At 36.4% G+C, this 20471-nt stretch overlaps 1 protein-coding gene across 1 annotated transcript; it reads left to right on the top strand.

Moving 5' to 3' along the window:
- The first annotated feature begins 1332 nt into the window (after positions 1-1332).
- On the top strand, positions 1333-2166 carry LOC120255418. The gene has a single exon (XM_039263244.1). It carries the CDS (start codon positions 1333-1335, stop codon positions 2164-2166), a length of 834 nt encoding a protein of 277 aa, XP_039119178.1.
- Positions 2167-20471: the final 18305 nt, after the last annotated feature.

The following is a 20471-nucleotide window of genomic DNA, read 5'->3' as shown; positions in this document are numbered from 1 at the left end:
TTAATTGGAATATTTGGCTTGAAACGAAACATGCATTTTCAATTCCAATTGCCTCTCGACTGTTTCCATTATCTTAAAGATTAACCTCATGTTAATTTTATAGTTCAATGCAGCTCCTGAGTCTAAAAAGGCAAAACTTGATGAACCCGTGTTAAAGATCAAGAGGAATCTAGAATTCCAAAGCTCCAGAGATTTAGTGCAGGTTGCCCAGTCATTGCAACCTCCTTCCCGGGCGAGATCTAGTTCTTAGTTGCCAAGTAACCCTAAAGGAACTTTCTTTCCTTTAGGTTTCTCTTTTTTCTTTCTCTTTCTTTTTGGTTCTTTTGTTGTCTTCTTTTACCATTCCTAGTGGTTATTTTTGTGTTGCCTTGGCTCCTTTTGGTGTTGTTTCTTTTTTTAATGAATGTGGTTTATCCACTTTTTCAAAAAAAAAAGATGCTATATAACATTTCCACTCATGGAATGGGCCTGATCTCCTGAACTAGAAATAACCTGAAGAGGATGGTGCAAAGATAAACAATCTTAATTCTTGGCCACGAATACCTTAATTAATAGAAATTGAGCTGATAACTTACAGAAGACAATAAAAAATGACGTTAGGATCATACCTGCTGGCGAGCTCTTTGGAGCTTCTGTTCTAGTTGGGTAAGCTTCAGCCTTCTACTCTCAAGTTGTTGCACATATTCCTATAGATATTTATAAAAAATTTGATAATTACATTAATAACTCAAAAAAGATGAATATAGAGAGCTTTAACAATTTTCCAAACAAATTAGCATTAACGTACTTCAGCACATAAATACCATTCTTGTAATAATCCAAAGATGCTGGAAAACACTTGCATCAGGGGTAAAGAAACACAGTCCATCCAAGGAAAAAATGTAGTCAACATATTGCATATTCCCTTCCAATCTTATGATTAACCATCAACAAGAATAGCCTCTCATCCCCGAAGAGCCTGACCTTGCTGAGAGTTTTGCTTCCCCCCTTGCCATGGCAAGCGGGAGTCAACCCCCTCCCCCTCCCAAAAAATCTTGGTCTCAAATAGCAGCTTCTCTGACTCACTCTTTGGATAACTCTCCTCTCCATAACGAATAACTTCTCAACAAGCTCAAAGCCACCACTTCCAACTTCGTCCGGCTGGATAAAGATGCCATTAACTGAGGTCGTATGAAATTTCAATATGCTTTGTATGGCAAATTGTTTGGAAAATCTCCTCCTTTCGAGCAGGTCAAGGAGTCACTCCTTGATAAGTAGAATAGTTTTGGAGAGATCTTCATCTCCGACCTCCCTAATGGTTTTTTACTGGTTAGATGCCCTACTAAAAAAGTCATGCAGCAACTCTTTCTGGATGGACCTTGGTCTGTAAATGGGATCATTTTACAGATGTGTCCTTGGAAAACATTTTTTGAACCAAGCTTCGTTAAGCTAAACTCCGCAGCAATATGGGTGCAGTTTCATAACTTGCCGGTAGAATGTTGGGACGGTGATGTTCTAGAGACCATTGCTAGCAACTTTGGTAATCTTATCAAGGTTGACGAGTTTACATCCACACTGGCAAGATCCAAATACGCTAGAGTTTGCATCGAGATAGACTTATCTAAACCTCTTTGTCGCGGATTTTGGATCGGAGATGATTTTCAGAAGGTGTTCGTCGTGGTGATGTATGAGAGATTGCCGATATTCTGCTACAACTGTGGACTTATTGGTCATGGTAGTAAATCATGCACTCGAGCTGCTTCGTCCGGGGCCGGTGGGTTCTCTTTGCCCGCTCGTGATGAACGAGTGCCGGTGGAAAGAACTGCCCAGGTTTCGAACGACGTAGATCATATCATGGATGTATCTAATCCCATCTTCGTCCCTGGTTCTGATGACAATATGGCCTCTGACTTCGGACCATGGCTTTTGGTTTCCTGCCAGCACGGCCGTGCTCGGGGTCGTGGGCGGTCGTCCACTTTCCACGCCTCTCATGATTCACCACACTCTGACGTCGTTGAAACATTAAACGTTCAAAATCCTGTTGCAAATCTAGCCATTAACCACAACTTCATGATCAATGAAACACTAGGAGATAACCCTCTAGATCCACCGCTTTATCCTTCGCTTAATCCCCAGACCACTACTCTGTCAGACCCTTCAAGTCAAAACGCTGTTATCCCTCCTTGAGACCTTCCACCGCCTAATTCTCCCAATCAAATCGTTCCTTTTTCGCTCTTCTCGAGGAGCCCCTCTGATAACCGACCCTTTTAGATCGGGACCCAGATCCAATTCTCCCCCTCCCATCCTGAGAGCCTCGATTCCGGTTGGCTCCACCAACTCTCTTTCTTCTGACTTACAACATGACTCTCTTGTTTCCCAAGTTTCGTCTGCCCTTGAATCTAGTGAAATGGAAGTAGATAGCGGAGACGATGAGGGTTCCACTGAAGATGAAGACGATGAAATGCCTGACGAGGAAAACGAACCGGAAGACTCTATGACTTTGATGCAATATCAAGCTAGGGTTAGACAGGATGCCCTCATCAGAAAAGGAGTTCACGTTGAAGAAACCTCGCCAAAGAAAGGCAGAATGGAAACCGGGGGTTCAGGATCTTGATGATGCTGTCTATCCTCCTCATCTTTCTTCTCAAGGGAGTAATTTTAATTTTCATTTACTTTGTGAACTATGATTGCAGCTAAAATAATATGTTGGAATTGCAGGGGTATCTCGGATCGGGATACTTCTTCTCGGCTCATCAGACTCATCAAAAAGCTTAAACCTACTTTGGTTTGTTTAGTTGAAACCCGCGCCAACGCTGATCGTGTCGATCGTCTCTGTAAAAAGATTCCCAAACATTGGGAGTGGGACTCTGTTCTCGCTGATGGGTTTTCAGGTGGTATCTTTATCCTTTGGAACTCGGCCTTCATTCGAGTTACTCCTATCGTTGTTTCCCGTCGCGCTTTGCATATTGTTGTTTCTTCTACTTTTTCTAAAAATCTCATCATCTCGGTGGTTTATTACTCTTCTCGTTGCCTTAATCAAAGGTTCCTTTGGTACGAACTATCTAAACTTTCTAATCTTAAGCTTCCCTGGCTTATTTTGGGGGATTTTAACTATATCCTTACCAGAACCGAGCATAAGGATGGCTCTTTCTCTTATTATAACCGTAAATCCAGATTTTTTAACGATTTTATCGACGGTAACAATCTGCTGGATCTTAAGTATGTCAGTTAATCATTTACCTGGTGTAACAATCAGCTCGGTTTTGTTCGGCGATGGGCAAGGCTTGACCGTTACCTGGTCAATCTTGAGTGGAATGACATATTTAAATCCTACACCCTTTCGCACCTCAATCGTTCCTTTTCGGATCATTCTCCGCTGTTTCTCACTGTTAATATTTCCTCAATTTTCAAGAAACATTTGTTCAAATTCGAGAATTACTGGTTGGAGTATCTTGGATGTCATTCTTGTATCCGAGATGCTTGGGACTTTACTCCTCGGGGTAATCCTATGCATGTGTTTTCCGATTTCCTTTCTCGAACTCGGTTTAATCTTAATCGTTGGAGTCATTATGGGGTTAATAACTTGGATATTGCTATTAATAATACTGAAACTGAAATAGGTTCTATTGAGATTTCTGATTCTGATCCTAACACTCATTTTGTTCTCAAGGGTCTTTACGCTAAACTTGCTGCTTTACAATGTCAGAACTCTATTAAATGGGCCCAGCGCGCTCGCTTAAATTGGGTCTCTGAGGGTGACAAGAATACTAGTTTCTTTCATGCTCTTTATCGTACCCGTTCTCATACTAATTATATCTCTCAAATTGAAGATGCTAATGGTAATGTTTTCAGAGACTCTTCCGGTATTGAGCACACTTTTGTAAACTTTTATAAACATCTCTAGAGCGACGCTTCTAGCAATTTTTCGAGTAACCACGACATGCTTCCCCCTGACATTCCCAGGATTACTGATTTTGACAGCGCATCTCTTATCAGCAATGTTACCTTGGAGGAAGTTCATCAAACCATCTTGGACCTTCCTTCAGGTAAGTCCCCTGGCCCTGACGGTTTTAATGTGGAATTTTACAAAGCTTTCTGGCCTGTTGTGGGTGCTCATCTTTTCGAAGCCATTCAGTATTTTTTTAAAACCTCTTTTATACCTTCTTCTTGGGGCAAAACTTACGTCGCTCTCATTCCCAAAAGGATAATCCTAAGATGGCTTCTAATTTCCGTCTGATTTCCTTATGTAATGTCTGTTTCAAAATTCTATCGAAATTGCTTGCTAATAGATTAAAAAAGGTTATCCCTAATATCATCGGTTGTGAGCAAGTGGGTTTTGTTGCCAATTGGAGCTCTTCTGATAATATTATCATTGTGCAAGAGGTTGCCCATTCGATTGAATGTGATACCCATAGCCCCCCTAGGATGATCACCAAACTTGATATCGAAAAGGCATACGGCACCCTTAGTTGGAGTGCAATTCTTACCATTCTTATTAAAATGAATTTTCCTCCTCTCTGGGTTTCCTAGATTAAATCATGTCTTCATGCTTGCTCGTTCTCTCTTTTAGTCAATAGCAGACCTTCCCCCTGGTTCCCTTCTTCCAGAGGTGTCCGTCAAGGGGATCCCATCTCATCTTATCTATTCATTATTGTGTCTCAAACTCTTACTACCATTCTTAATTTTAGCCTTTAGCATAATCTTATCCCTGGTTTTAATAGCAACTTGCATCACAACTTCAATCATCTTATGTACGCTGATGATCTGATTTTAATTACCCCTGCCACTCGTAGAGTTGCCAAAAATATCCAATCTTGTTTAAAATTTTATAGCAACTTCTCTAGTCAACGGCCCAATCTTAATAAATCTCAAATTTTTTTCCCTTCTTGGCTGAATAAGCACATTCTTAATAGGGTCTTTAGCATCATGAATCTCAAGCAAGCCTCCTTCCCTTTTAAATATCTTGGGGTGTTCATCTCTCCTAGAAGATTAGCTCCTCTAACTTTTCAACCTTCGGTTGATAAAGTTAATAGATTAGCTTCCAAATGGGCTAAATTTCATCTCACTCCTGCAACCAAGGAAATCCTTATTAATTCTGTCCTGTTATCTGTTCCAGTCTATACTTTAATTGTTTACCCTATTCATGATTTAATTTTATCAGAAATCACCAGAGCAGTGAGAAAATTCTTTTGGAATAGGAATGGTAATGGAAAGGGCATCCACAATGTGAGTTGGAACATTTTAACAGAAGGTAAGTCTGAGGGGGGCTTAGGTATCAAAAATTTTGCTCTAGCTAAACATTCCCTCATGTCTAAAAATATTTTCAAATACTTAAACAATCATGATTGTTTATGGGTAGAAGTTCTTCTTAACAAGTTTGGGAAAATCAATTTTTGGCAAAATTCTGCACCTGCCAAGTGCTTTTGGTTCTTTAGAGGTTTATGCAAATCTGTTGCTTTTATTAAACATCATTACAAAATTAACAATGTTAACCCTATGAACACTTCTCTTCTTTGGGATCCCTGGCTTTATGAAATACCAGTTGCTCTTAAGCCCATCTTTCTGAATATGGATGTTGACTTTGACCAAATGTCTTTTTCTGATATTGTAACTAATGATCAGTGGTTTGTTCAAGATTTTAATCGCATTTTTGGCATACAAGTTGATTCCATGGGCAGGAATTTACTTTCTATTGATTATGATTCTGATAACCATTGGATATGGGTTCCTAATGCTTCTTGTTCCAAAGTTTCATCTGTTGTTTACCATACTTTGAACAAGCAATTGGACAGTTCTGATATTTGGGCTGGTTGGGCCATTGTTTGGAGCATTCCCATGGCTCCCAGAATTAAACATTTCATTTGGTTATGTTTAAAAGGTTGCTTATCCACATCTGCATTTCTCAATAGCATCCATCTTGGCCCTGATAACCCTTGTGTTTTTTGTGGACTTCACAGAGAGACCATTGACCATTTGTTTTGTCAATGTGACAGAATTCAAGGGGTTTGGGAACAGATCATCAGCATGTTAAATACCCTCATATCTTTCTCTAATGGGTTTTCATCAGGCAATTGGGTTACTAAATACAAGCAATCTAAGCACATCCTAGCATTCATTGCTGCTTGTGCTTGGTTCATTTGGTTGTGCCGGTGTGATGCTATCTTTAGAAAATCTTGTCCAATTTACTCCAATATTGTTTCCAGGGCTGCTGCTCACGTTGATGAATATTCTCACTGTAATTCTCAGCTCGTGGGTAGAAAATTACTGTTGTGCAATTTCTCCTCCGCTGACGATAATTTCCTATTTACTCAAGCTGCTTCAAATCAAACCCTCCAGTTAATATCAGTTGGTTTTTTCTTTTCAAATGTTAATTACAAGATTTCTCTTGCAGGATGTTCCTTTTACCGCTGCTCAGATGGATCTTCGGACGCGATTCTTGCTGTCGAAGTTGCTCTTCACACTGCGATGAACCTTTACATCCCTGTTAAACACATTTTTTGCGATCAATATGAAATCATTCAACTGCTTCAATGCTCTGATCATATTTCTTCCTGGAGATTTGAAGCGCAAGTTAACAATCTGAAGTTCCTGCTAGACATGTGTGGCCGTCCCCAGATTCATATCATCCCTTCCTGTTGGGGTTCTCCGGCAGCAAATTTAGCAACTCATGGATTACTACATCAGCACCTCAATTTTTTTTGTTTGGAAAAGATTTACCTTTCTGGATCATGAAATCATTTTGGAATTTTGGGTTTAGTTTCTAATCTGTGTTTTGATTTCCTCAACTTAGTCTTTATTCCTTTTTCAGTCTGATTTTATCTTCAATAAATAGCTTCTCTGTTGAGAGGTTCTTCCAAAAAAAAAAACATATTGCATATTCCAAACTCAGCATCAGAATGAAATTTTCAATGTGTCTAAGATAACTGCCTATAATGTGAATACAGCCCAAGAAGGTGGAACTAAAACACAAACTAAGAGGGCCATATATTGCAACTTTATTCACTGGTTCAGCATAAGTTGATCCCTAAATAAGAGTTTCATCCAACAAAATAAATAAATAAATAAATAAATAAATGCATATTTGAATACAGGGTCAAATTAAGTGTGTTATACCTTCATGCAAGGAAGCCAGTTAATTAAATGTTTTCTTCTGAATAATAAGTGTTTTCTGAATTAGTTTATCATGTTTAGTCCATAGTCCAGACCATATAGTTTGAGAGCAAAATTATAACAATGCAATCCAATAATAAATGACAACAAATCAATTGAACAATTTTCTTTTCTTATTTTTTGGGTTCAAGAATGAGCCCCCAACATGAAGGAGAAATCCGAATGAAATTGAAAATTATCCTTTCCAAGTAATGGTTCAATTAGCAAATTTGGTTCATGGAGTCCTCAATATGTGAATATATTCTTTATTTTAGTTCCTCAAGATGAATCAATAGACCAATGAAACCTTGTGAAGTCACAATCGGAAAGGCAAGGTGTTCTTAATGAATAGCTCATGAAAATCTAATATTGTCTGCTTTTCTATTAATATTAATATGTGAGTTTAATCCATGCAATTTACTGTAAATAAACCTTTGTTTTGAATTTTTTTTTTTAACCACTTGATGTAGGAAAGATGCATCTTTGCATTCAATGTAAAGGAACTCTAGTGTTCTGTGCACATGATGGTTGTCAATGATAGAACTTCCCTGAAGCATTCCAATCCTTTTATCACTGAGTATGATTCCGTGGGTGGAATTGTTTTAGTACTTATAAGTCATCAGAACTGAGGTAAGTGTTCTAATCCATTCAAATCTTCTGCACTCAATCCATCCGGCACTTCCTAACCAAAGTGATGATGCACAAAATTTGCAAGATTAATTCAAGTGTGGTAACTACAAACTGCATACCTCTACAAGTCCTTCACCCAAGACCAAATGAAATAAACTTGAAATCATGTCATTGGAAATCTAAATCAATGTTCATAAATCTATATGGTATGAACTCTTTGGGCAAGTCCCAAGATTTTAAATCCCTCAGTAATGCACTTGCATTGATGATTACTCTCTTTTTTAGGTGGGAATCTTATAGCCTTACAACTCAATGCCTTTGATGTTGTCACGCACATTTTATTCACATCCTCCTTGGTCAATATCGAACTCTTTTCACCAGTCGTCCTGGCCTTGTTTTGTAACTTCTTCATTACTTTTGGATTCCAAATGAGTACTGTCATAGCCCACTCCAAGAATATATGTATGAGGTTGTTGTTCCACCAGCAAACATGCTCTGCAATAATGTTGGACCATTACAACATTGAAGATCAACAAATTATCTGTGTGTATATATATAGGAGGTTTTTAATATAAGTGACCTGTTTTGTGCAAGTAGAGACAAAAGTTCATTTTGGGAGAAGATGATGTGCATCTCATTCTCGTATCTCTTTCGGCAAGAATTTAGAGTTCTTATTCAAAGATTGTCTGAATGTACAATCAATTTTCAGCCGCAAGTTTGTATCTGACTATGGCCATGACTAATCAAATGCCACAGGAATGATCAAAACTTCACATGTTGTAGAACTAAAGGGCTCATGATATACCACTTTCGGTCTTTGTTGCTGCATGTTTTCAGAGATTTCAATCAAAGTCGTCACTTGTTTTCCCTTTTTGAACTTTATTATCAAGGATTTAGATTCCTGGCAACTATGTATTATTAGAATCAAGCGGAATTGTTTATTGTAGCAGACTTGTTTTCATCCATTTAATTTATATTTTATGTCAGCTCTATTATCATAAAGATAAGTAATAACATTCTTATCCAAACGCAGGTTTGCACTACAATCAAAATGGTATAAAGTCTTGTTTGGATTAACTTGCAGCCTTTTTTTATAAGATAAGTACTTCTGAGCTAAAAAAAGTACAGTTTTTCAGAAATAGTTTGGGGTTACACAATTACTTAACTATTCTTGTGAAATAAAGAAATAATCTAGGTTTTTAAAGTTTCTCTCCAAGTCTTTTGCATCCTCATCCAATCTCCTCTCCTCCAAGATCTGAATGCCTCCCCTCCCATCCGCTTTCATCCTCGCCCCAATGTAATAAACACATAATAATTGGGATATTATTATAATTCAATGAATACCCATTTTAGTAATTTGCTACTAAAAAAATCCTTTTATGAATGCACATCAAAATAACTTCAGAAATATAAAATTACTTCTACATTAATACATCCAAATACAAAATACAGAGAAGTACTTAACTTACTCTAAAAATCTTTTTCATAAGCCCTTATACCAAACTGAAAAAAGCACTTTTTTTAAAAGCCAATCCAAACAAGGCCTTAATCAGTTATTTATTTATTTATTTATTTTATATAAATAAAAAAAGCTAGGGAGCATCTAAGACAGCAAACAACACCGTATCTTAAAACGAAAACTTAGAAATGCGACAAATTTTCAAAAGCCATTTCAGGGTAGCTATGGCCGCATAATTCTTTTTTTTTTTTTTATTACTAACTGGCTATGTCCTTTAGGGAGGGAAAAGGTGTTAAGAGTTCAAATCCCACAAAAAGATATTAACTAAGTGGGAGTTTAGAGTTTCCGTAGATACCCATTAATCTTTTTAAAAATTTTAATTATTAAAGTGACTTCATACATAATAAATTTGAGAAAATCTCAATTAATTGAAAATAATTCTATAAAAATTATTGTTGAAGCTTCGGACTATTGTTAATTATATTTCACAACTATTGTTAATCTAGTCCTTTGTCTTTGTTTTAGTTTTGTTCTCCCTTTCCTTTTGGTTTTTGTGTTGCTATTGTACTTTGTCAGTTTCCACTTCCAGTGGACTGCTTTGTTATATTGCTCTCTTAGTCTTAATGCTAGTTGTGGTTCATCCAATTTTTTCAAAAAAAAAAAAAAACTTTTTCATGACTTTTCAATTTTTTTACACCCTTTTAAATTTATTTCAGACTTTTATGATGCTCTCTTAGTCTTAATGCTAGTTGTGGTTCATCCAATTTTTTCTAAAAAAAAAAACTTTTTCATGACTTCTCAATACACCCTTTTTAAATTTATTTCAGACTTTTTATGATGCTCTCTTAGTCTTAATGCTAGTTGTGGTTCATCCAATTTTTTTCTAAACTTTTTTTCATGACTTCTCACTTTTTTTTACACCCTTTCAAATTTATTTTAGACTTTTTATGAATAATTGAATTTTTTATGATAATAAATGTCGTTATTAAATTTTTTGCAATTATAAAAAATACATTTATATTTCAAATGTTATCAAAATTAGCAATTTTTTTAAGAAACTAATAACCACCCAAAAAAAGATAAAAAAGAGAACAAAAGTTGAAACTAGGGAACAATTCTACCACGAGCGGACTAGGTCCCCATATTAGAGACCGTACAAGAGGAGTGTAAGGAAACAAGGCTTGTGAGGGATGATAGCTAAAGGCAGGGGGCACCTCATCATGGGTAAGGATACCAAAAGCAATGGTTTTAGCTATCCCAAGTTTGAAGGCCTCATCATGATTTTTTTTTTTTAATCTTTTTTTGTGTGATAAAGGCCAATAAATCACATTTAATTGAAATTAGAATAATCATTATGGAGAAAATAACACAACAAGAACATACAAACGAGGAAGAAACAAAAAATACAAACAATGATGAGGAGAACATGGAAATTCCAATAGTTGCTAAGAAGATAAGGTGGCACATTATTCAATTCTCTTATCTTCTGCATTGGGAAGTGTAACACGATAGGGTTTGGTAAGATGATATCAAATCCAACGGTGTCGAAGTAGATAAAATCCATCCGATGGTTTCTAAGAAGATAAGGTGACATGTTATTCAATCTCTTATCTTATGGCATTAAGAAGTGTAACACGATATGGTTTGGTAAGATGATATCAAATCCAATGGTGTCGATGCAAATGAAATCCATCCAACAGTTGCTAAAAAGATAAGGTGGTATGTTATTCAATCTCTTATCTTCTGGCATTGGGAAGTATAACATGATAGGGTTTGGTAAGATGATATCAATCCAACGGTGTCGATGTAGATGAAATCCATCCAACAGTTGCTAAGAAGATAACATGCACGTTATTCAATCTCTTATCTTCTGGCATTGGAAGTGATAAGGTCCCCTTGCGTATATCCCGCAAGTGCACGGGTTTGTCGAAGTAATAATCCCTGGTAAGCGGGTATCGAATCCACAGGGAATAAGGAATAGAAACACTTAATTCCATTCTTAGCTATGCGAAAGATCAATATTGATAAGTGTGAAAATGATTCAATTCTCAACAATAAAAACAACAAGTAAGAGAGCAAAAGTAAAGAAGGAGGTAAGGCAATCGATAAAGATGGGGTACTCGGATAATGCTCCGCCTAGGATAATCATTTCAAGTGCAAGAACCCTCTATTATGCTTTCTAATCAATGCAATAGTGAGTCGTGGAAACCCTTAATTACATAGTCCCAAATCTAAGGTCAACTATGCCTAACTCTACACATGTCCCGGAGGAGAAATCGAACAATCTCAACACCTTGCACTAGCATAGAGTTGCAATGAGCTCTAGGGATTCCAAGTGATAAATCTCTTCCTAATTATAAACCTAACCCTTTGGTCCAGGTGGAAGGTCCCTAACCACGATTAAGCCCTAGGTACTAAGATCACCTCAACGCTTCACTCCATTGCACGCGGAAATAAGCCCTAGCGGAGGGTCATCCCTTAGACCATTCACTCTATTATGGCCGCAAAGAACTCGAGGAACGGAGGTAGAATCTATCACGTCGGAGGGGAAAGGGGACGCTCCTGTACCTCTCGACTCACCCTCTCAACCCTCTCCAACCTAGCTTTGCTAACGCTCATGGTGTGTCACTCACTCACAAGGTTACCAACAAGAACTCTCAACCCTAGTGTCACTCTAGGGGAAATGTTCATACAATCAAGCATTCAAGGTTGGAACTCACAATAAACATCAATTAATTGAAAGCATAAAAAAGAGATTCAATGAAATGAATACATCCTAGGGTTCACAAGTACCCAAGTACCCACTAGGGGTTTAGCTCTCCATGGAGCTAAATACAATCAAAGAAATAGAATGTAAAAGCAATGAATCCATAGAAAAACCCCCTCGATGGTCGTGTCGATGGTCTTGTGGAGAGTCCTCTACTCGTCGCAAGGGATCCTTTGTCCGTCCTAGGATAAACCTCGCCGGATCGGTGCCGATGAAAGCTATCCCAATAACCTTCTTCCAAACGACGCGCGATGTCTGAGACATAGAACCTCTCCAAAAACCTAGCCAATACCCCTCAAAACCCTAGCCGAAGCCCTCTCGCAAGTTGGGGAAAAGATGGAGAAAAGAATATAAAAATCGGGGCAGATTCGGCTTTAAATAGGGCTGGAATCGGGCGACTATACGGGCGTGGATGCTTCACGCCCCCGTGCGGAATTTCCACACGGTTGTGGGTAATTTCCACACGCCCATGTGGATTCTCTAAAATTGTCATTTTCGGGTCGGTCAGAACAAATGAATCGCTCATGATTTGCTACAATGATTTGCTATTGTGCACCCGCTACGATGTAATCGTCAAAAAAATACTCCCGAATCTACTTTTCATCGAGGTAACATAAACGGGCACACGTTTATGCCGTGGATCGCTTTGCTTCTTCAATGACGGATAAGTTGATGGGGATCTTGTTCTATGTGCATAAGTCGGAATGCTTGAGTGTGACTGCCCTTGTGCCCCTCCAAATGGTTGTACAAACTCAAATACGGGGAGGTTGGCACACACTCTAGCATCTCACACCCGACCTATGTCTTCGCATTTGAACTTTAGCAAGATTTCCTCCAAAATCGGTGCATTGTGATCCACATTGGCTTCTTTCCTTCATACTCGGCCTCACAACCCTACCTGCACGAAAGTAACATAAAAACACACATATTAGTGTAAAAACCCGAGAAAAGTAATGCTCAACATAAGGAATGAACGCTTCGCATTCATATCGCACAAACACTTATCAGGAAGTGTGACACAATAGGGTTTTGTAAGATGATATCAAATCTAACGGTATCGATGCAGATGGAATCTATCTGACGGTTGCTAAGAAGATAAGGCACATTATTCAATTCTCTTATCTTCTGGCATTGGGAAGTGTGACAAGATAGGGTTTGGTAAGATGATATCAAATCCAACGGTGTCGATGCAATGAAATCCATTCGACAGTTGCTAAGAAGACAAGGTGGTGTGTTATTCAAAATCTTATCTTATGCTATTGGGAAGTGTGACATGATAGGGTTTGGTAAGATGATATCAAATATTATGTTGCCTATATAAACAACTTCATATGTCGTCTCTCATTTCAACCAATATTATCAAAAAATCTCGCTTTCATTGTAATCCAAGAAAAATATCTAAACAATCTCGTAGTGCGAGGTACCCTCCTTATGAGGATGTCCATCTCTAAGAAACTTACATGGAAATGACTCAGTACCCCATTATTGGTACGAACTAGTTTTTAGAGCAATTATGGTCTCGAGTGAAGGAGAAATACAATTTGACAAGAGATAAATCTTGGGTGAAACATTCTGCTTGGTCTTTACAATGCAGAATGTAGACAATAGAAAATGCAGTGAAGAAATTGAACGGATGTATTCTACAAGTGGAAAATTTAAATTTGAGTGGTGCATCAGACTAAGATATTGTAAGTATTTTATATATTTTATTCTTCATAAATTTATATTTTTACAAATATATAATTTATAACATCCTTTACAGATGAATCGAGCAAAGAGAATACTTTTGGACGATCCTAACTATAAGAAAGGGTTCAAATTCGATCATGTGTGGCACATTGTGAGGAACTTTGAGATGTTTAAAGATAATGTTATTACATCTAGACAAATTAATCGAAAACATGGATTTGACTATGTATCATCAGAATCTGAAAATCCCACGCCAGAATCGCAAGCACCAGAATCTCTTAGGCTTTCTCATTTTTCTATTAACTTAGATGATAGTGTTGGTAGCTCACCTTACGAACTCCCAAGCGGACAGAAGAAAGCCAAATTGAAGAAAAAAATGGATGACAAAGTAGCATCTTCAATTAGTCATTTAAAAGATGATAACTCCAAGATTATGAAGATGTTAGAGAAAACTAATACAGATTGACAAATGTTCTTAGAAATGCAGAACAAAAATTTTGCTTTTCAACAAATGAGATATGAGGACAAAATTTTGGTGCGAGACTTGAAGTCTATACCTAATCCAAATATCCGTGCTTGTATACAAGCACAACAACAAGAAACTTTATAAAAAAGAGGATATTTTCAACAACCGCCCCTTCTGGATCTAATATGTTTACTGAAATCTTTGGCAATATTGGTGGAAGTGGTGATAACATGCCAAACTATTAGGCGCATCTACTTTAGCCTTCATTAGTTGTATTAGTGGTATTTTGAGTGTTGTGGTTTTTTTTTTCTTATTACTATGGATGATAATGTATGTTATGATTCATTTCTATGTTTTTATATTATTGTTTGTGTAATTTTCATTAATTTTAATGAAGTAATATTTCGTGTCTTATTTTCATTAATTTTTTATTTTTTATTAATTAAAAAATACAAACTTAAATTATAATTTATTAGTTTGATTAAAATATTAAATTATAAATATAAATTTTATAAAAAATAGAAAGACAAAAAAATAAAAAAGAGAAAAAATAAACTAAAAATTAAAACTGAAAAAAATAAACTGAAAATTAAAATTGAAAAAAATAAAAAATAAATATTAAATTAAAAATTAAAACTGAAAAAATAAAATAAAAAAACTAAAAAACAGAAAAAGAATAAAAAAACTGAAATTAAAACTAAAAAACAAAAAAAAATAAAAAAAGTGAAATTAAAAACTAAAAAAAAATTATAGCATTGCTACAGTGACACGTAACATGCGTGTCACTGTAGCAACTTCATATTTGCCGCAAGATTTAGCGCTAGATTGGAGCTGATTCTGTGCCAAATATGATTGAAAACCCCAATTTTATAGGCTGGTTGGAGATGGCCTTAGGGACCAAGATTTAAAGCATCAAGTGCGTTGAGATCCAATTGTAACTAATTCTTTCTAGGATTATCGGCATTGGATATAAATTAAGCAGATGGATTAGGCTCAATAGGTAGATCAATGATCCTACTCACATCCACAGGAACAATAGTGGCTCTATCATTATTAGAGGGGTGTGAGATAATATAATGGGTATGTGAGAGATGTGATGTTCTCATTCTCCCACGAAACCTACCACTGCCACATGTCAATAGGCAATGATGAGCTTTTCCCACATTGTGAGCATCTGAAGGGGTGGTTGTGTCTTGATCTTTATAGTTCTCAAATGACTTATAGGGCAAAATTTTGATTCCTCAAGTAGTTTTGGTATTTGAGGGACTGAACAACTGGGGTCCAACTTCATATCCTGCCTTAGCTCAAACATCTCCTACAAAGGATCCTATTGAAGTTATTTACCACCATGACCATGGTGAATGCTAGATAAAACACTACCACAAGAATATCCTTACCGGTGATTATAGGAGTTGGATGGTATCTAACCAAACCGTAATGATAGCAAAATGTTGGGGGAGTTTACCCAACTGCTCTGTGAGAGACTCCAATGATTCCCCATCCCAGAACTTGACTGGTAAATTATGTAGTTGGATCTATACTGCAGCTTTTGAAAGCTTAGTGAAAGCTGGTTCAAAGCAAGATTCCTATGGTATTAGTTGAAGAGTATTCCAAAATACAACCTAGGGGACTCCACAAACTTAAAAGCTATGTTTTAACATATTCAAATATTGGAGTCTTTCCGATGAGTTTTCCCTAAAAAGCATGATGAAATCTTATTTTGTTTCATTGTTTGGTTTCATTATCCACCCTAATAGTATTTGTGATTGAAGCTTTGATTTTGTCTAACATAACAGCAATGAGGACTAAGGGACCGACTGGTCGGTAGTTGATATTACTGCTATCTCTTCCCATTAGGAGATTGGGGCTAAGCCCCAATATCCATCGAATAATCAAGGCTAGAGATTTGAGAGATATGAGAGAAACATAAAGGAACTGAAAAGCTGATGAGGTTGCACAAAAAGCAATTTTAGAGGATGTGTGTTGTAGATTGTACTATAACTATGTCCTTCTATTTTATAGATGTTAGTTCAGCTCCATCCTGATAAATACATAGAATAACTCTCAACCAACAATGTTGAAAATGCTTATCCAAATGCAGGTTTGCAATACAATCATAATGAATTTTAATAGAGAAGTAGTGGAGAGAACACAATATACATGTCTATTTGGTCCAAATCCCATTAGTAAAAATCTTTGTGTCAATTACCTCTTGATCGATTGGCACGGACTCCTGCCTAAGATGTTTGTTCCTACTAAAAAGGTAGGTTCAAAATTTAGCACGTGTAGGGTAAGGGTACATGTGTGTACAGGGATTAACTCTGTCCATTTGCACATCCCTAACATGTGACTTGTCCACAAATATTGCAGTAGGTTAGTTATGAAAATAAATATGAGAAGATCTCAATTAATAGAAAATTTTTTTGTTAAAATAATTGTTGATGCTCCGAACCAAAACCATGATTAATTATTTTTCATATTTATTTTCATGCCTTTAGAAATTAAGTTTAGAAAAATAACATGAATAATTTCAGTTTTTATAAGAATAAATGTGGTTATTGTTAAGAATATATATTATAAATGTGAAGATAGTAATAAGAATAGAGAGCCAGAATATTTACCAAAAACCCTTCTAAATTCACCTCTTATTTCTTTCTTCTTCTTTATTTCTCTTTCTCTTTTCCTTCTCTTCTTCTTATTGCAAATTATACAAATGAGGGGGTATTTATAGGGTTACAAGAGTTGAATGAATGGCTAGGATCGATTTGATCCGACGGTCCAAAATACCCTGGTTGGTGGAATAGTAACAGTACTGTCGTCTACTACAGTACACACATGGTGGCTACTACAGTGACATCTAGAAGTTGGTATGGTAATGCCGGCTGCTACAGTGATTTGCTACAGTAGGCATCCATTGTAATATTTATTTATAACACTCCCCCTTGGATACCTACGACCAAAAGATATTCCTCGTTAAAACCTTGTTAGGAAAAACCTAATGGGATAAAAACTTAGCTAAGGGAAAAGAGTACACTATCTTTGGTATATTCGAGGGTTACTGCCTCATTAAAAACCTTGCCTCGGAAAAACCCATTGGGACAAAAACCTTGGCGAAGAAAAAAAGAGTGCAGTCTCTCCCTCAAATAAATAACTTTTAACTTATATCAGAAGTACTTACATCCTTAAGTCTTCTCATTCCAATTTTGTGTATAAGTCTTTGGTGAATGCACTTAGGAAGTGATTTTGTGAATAGATCAGCTTGATTCTCACTGGATTGAATCTTTTGAACTTCTATAACGCCTTCATTCTGGAGATCGTGAGTGTAGAAAAATTTTGGTGATATATGCTTCGTTCTGTCACCTTTAATATAGCCTCCTTGTATTTGAAAAATACAAGTACTGTTGTCTTCATAAATTATTGTAGTATTTGTTGTTACTGATGGTAATTTGCATGATGACTCTGATACGCCCAATCATAGATCGTGAAACCATTGGCATTCACGACTTGCTTCATGGAGAGCTAATATTTCACAGATGATTTGATGACGTAGTCGTAAGAGTTTGTTTTTGTGGAACGCCATGAGATAGTCTGTACCATTATAAGAAAACATGTATCCGATCGAGATCGCCTTTGTGAGGATCGACGGATACTCAAAGATCGCAGAAAGCCTATGAGGTTGGATGAAGATTTTTGTGGATAGAATAAGCCAGATCTGTAGTTCCTCATAAATAACGTAGCACATCTTTTACTCCTCTCCAGTGTCTTTGTGTCGGTGTAGAGCTGATCTTGCTAGAAGATTTACTACAAAAGCTATATCTGGTCTTGTATTATTTGCAAGGTACATTAATGTACCAATTGCATTTAGATATGGAGTTTCCAGACCAAGAATGATTTCTCCTTTTTCAGGTAGACAAAATGGATCTTTCTGAACATCAAGAGTCTGGACGACCATTGGCGTACTCAGTGGATAAGCCTTCTCCATATTGAATCTCTTCAGCACCTTTTCTATATAGGTTGATTGATGCACAAATATTCCTAAGCATAAGTGCTTAATTTGTATACCTAGACAGAATTTGGTCTTTCCCAAATCTTTAATTTCAAATTCTTTCCTCAGATATGATGCTGCAATTTCAATTTCAGAAGGAGTGCCTACAAGATTTAAATCATCCACATATACTGCTATCACAACAAAACCGTTAGTATAACTTTTAATAAACACACATGGACATATACTATCATTTTGGTACCCTTCTTTTATAAGATATTCACTGAGACGGTTATACCATATCCGTCCAGATTGTTTTAATCCATAAAGAGATCTCTGCAATTTAATAGAGTATAAATGTGATTGATTTGTAATGTCTGTTATTTTATATCCTTCAGGGATTTTCATATATATGTCATTTTCAAGTAATCCATACAGATATTCTGTGACAACATCCATTAACTGCATATCTAATTTATTACTTGCTGCTATGGAAATTTAAAATCGGAAAGTAATTCCATCCATTACAGGAGAATATGTTTCTTCATAATTAATACCAGGTATTTGAGAAAAACCTTGAGCAACCAGTATTGCTTTGTATCTCATAATTTGATTATTTTCATTTCTTTTTCTCACGAACACCCATTTATAACCAGCTGGTTTTATCCCTTCTGGTGTTGGCACTATCGGCCCAAACACCTCACGTTTTGATAGAGAATTTAGCTCAGCCTGGATAGCTTCTTTCCATTTTGGCCAATCATTTCTTTGTCGACATTCTTCAATAGACCGTGGCTCTGGATCATTATCAATATTTATTTCTATATTTGTAGCCACATTATAGATGAATATATCATTTATTTCGGTCTCATGCCGATTCAATCTCTGACCATCATTTACATAACAAATTGAATTTTCAATATTTTCAGAAATATCATTCTCCATTGATTCTTCATTAATATGTTTTGAGGGTTTTATAATTTCCTCTCCCATTTTACATAGGAGATCTTTCTCTTTATTTTTCTGCTTCCTTTCTCTAGGAGCTGAATCTTTGGCGCCAATTGGTCTTTCACGTTTTTGTCGTGGTTTATTTTCTACTTCATTTTCTTTCAATGGATTTTTAGGAATCTCAATTCTTGCAGGAGCATTTGCAGCTGGTATATACGATTTGGTTACCATTTTAGTATCACTGAATGCATCAGGTATTTATTTGCAATATTTTGCAATTTAATGATCCTTTGAACTTCAAGTTCACATTCATTGGTGCAAGGATCATATGTATGTAATCGTGATGCATTCCAATCAATTTCTTTTGATTCATTTTGAGTAATCATTTCTCCCCCTAATGTAGGGAAGACAAATTCATCAAAATAAAAATCTGCAAATCTTGCAGTAAATACATCCCCTGTTAATGGTTCTAAATATCGTATAATTGAAGGGGAATCATAACCAACATATATACCAAGTCTGCGTTGTGGACCCATTTTTGTTCGATTTGGTGGTGGTATTGGCACATATACTACACAACCAAATATTCTTATATATGAAATATCAGGCTCTTTACCCATAACAAGTTGGTGTGGTGAATATGAATTACATGTAGTGGGTTGGATCCGTATTAAAGCTGCAGCATGCAAAATAGCATGACCCCACGCACTTGTAGGCAGTTTCATCCTTAATAACACTGGACGGGCAATAATCTGGAGTCTTTTAATTAATGACTCCGCCAACCCATTTTAAGTATGTACATGAGCTACTGGATACTCAACATGTATTCCAACTGTCATACAATAATCATAAAATGATTTTGATGAAAATTCACCAACATTATCAAGACGAATTGTCTTTATGGGATAATCTGGAAATTATGCTTTAAGCCTGATAATTTGTGCCAACAACCTTGCAAATGCTACATTTCTTGTAGACAAAAGTGAAATATGGGACCATCTAGTCGATGCATCGATTAAAATCATAAAATACCTAAATGGTCCACATGATGGATGTATTGGTCCACATATGTCTCCTTGTATTCTTTCGAAAAATTTAGGAGATTCACCATTCACCTTAGTTATAGAAGGTCTGCTTATTAGCTTTCCCATTGAGCATACTGAACATGCATATTCACTATGTGTTAGGATTTTATAATCCTTCAGTGGGTGTCCATGAGAACTAGTAATAATCCGGCACAACATAATAGCACCCGAATGTCCAAGTCTTTCATGCCATATTTTAAATATTTCTGGGTCATTAACCTTCTGGGTTAATACCGTATGTGATTCCATCACTTTAATACGTGTAAAATATAATCCTGAGGATATACAGGAAAAGCTTTCAAGTACACGTTTTTGGC

Source organism: Dioscorea cayenensis, unplaced genomic scaffold (assembly GCF_009730915.1).
Source record: "Dioscorea cayenensis subsp. rotundata cultivar TDr96_F1 unplaced genomic scaffold, TDr96_F1_v2_PseudoChromosome.rev07_lg8_w22 25.fasta BLBR01000990.1, whole genome shotgun sequence".
NCBI lineage: Eukaryota > Viridiplantae > Streptophyta > Magnoliopsida > Dioscoreales > Dioscoreaceae > Dioscorea > Dioscorea cayenensis.
The sequence above is the reverse complement of the archived record's forward strand: the minus strand, read 5'-3'. Positions and strand labels throughout refer to the sequence as shown.

Excerpts from the sequence above, each read along its gene's own strand:
- LOC120255418 (XM_039263244.1), top strand. The coding sequence starts at position 1,333 with ATGCAGCAACTCTTTCTGGATGGACCTTGGTCTGTAAATGGGATCATT.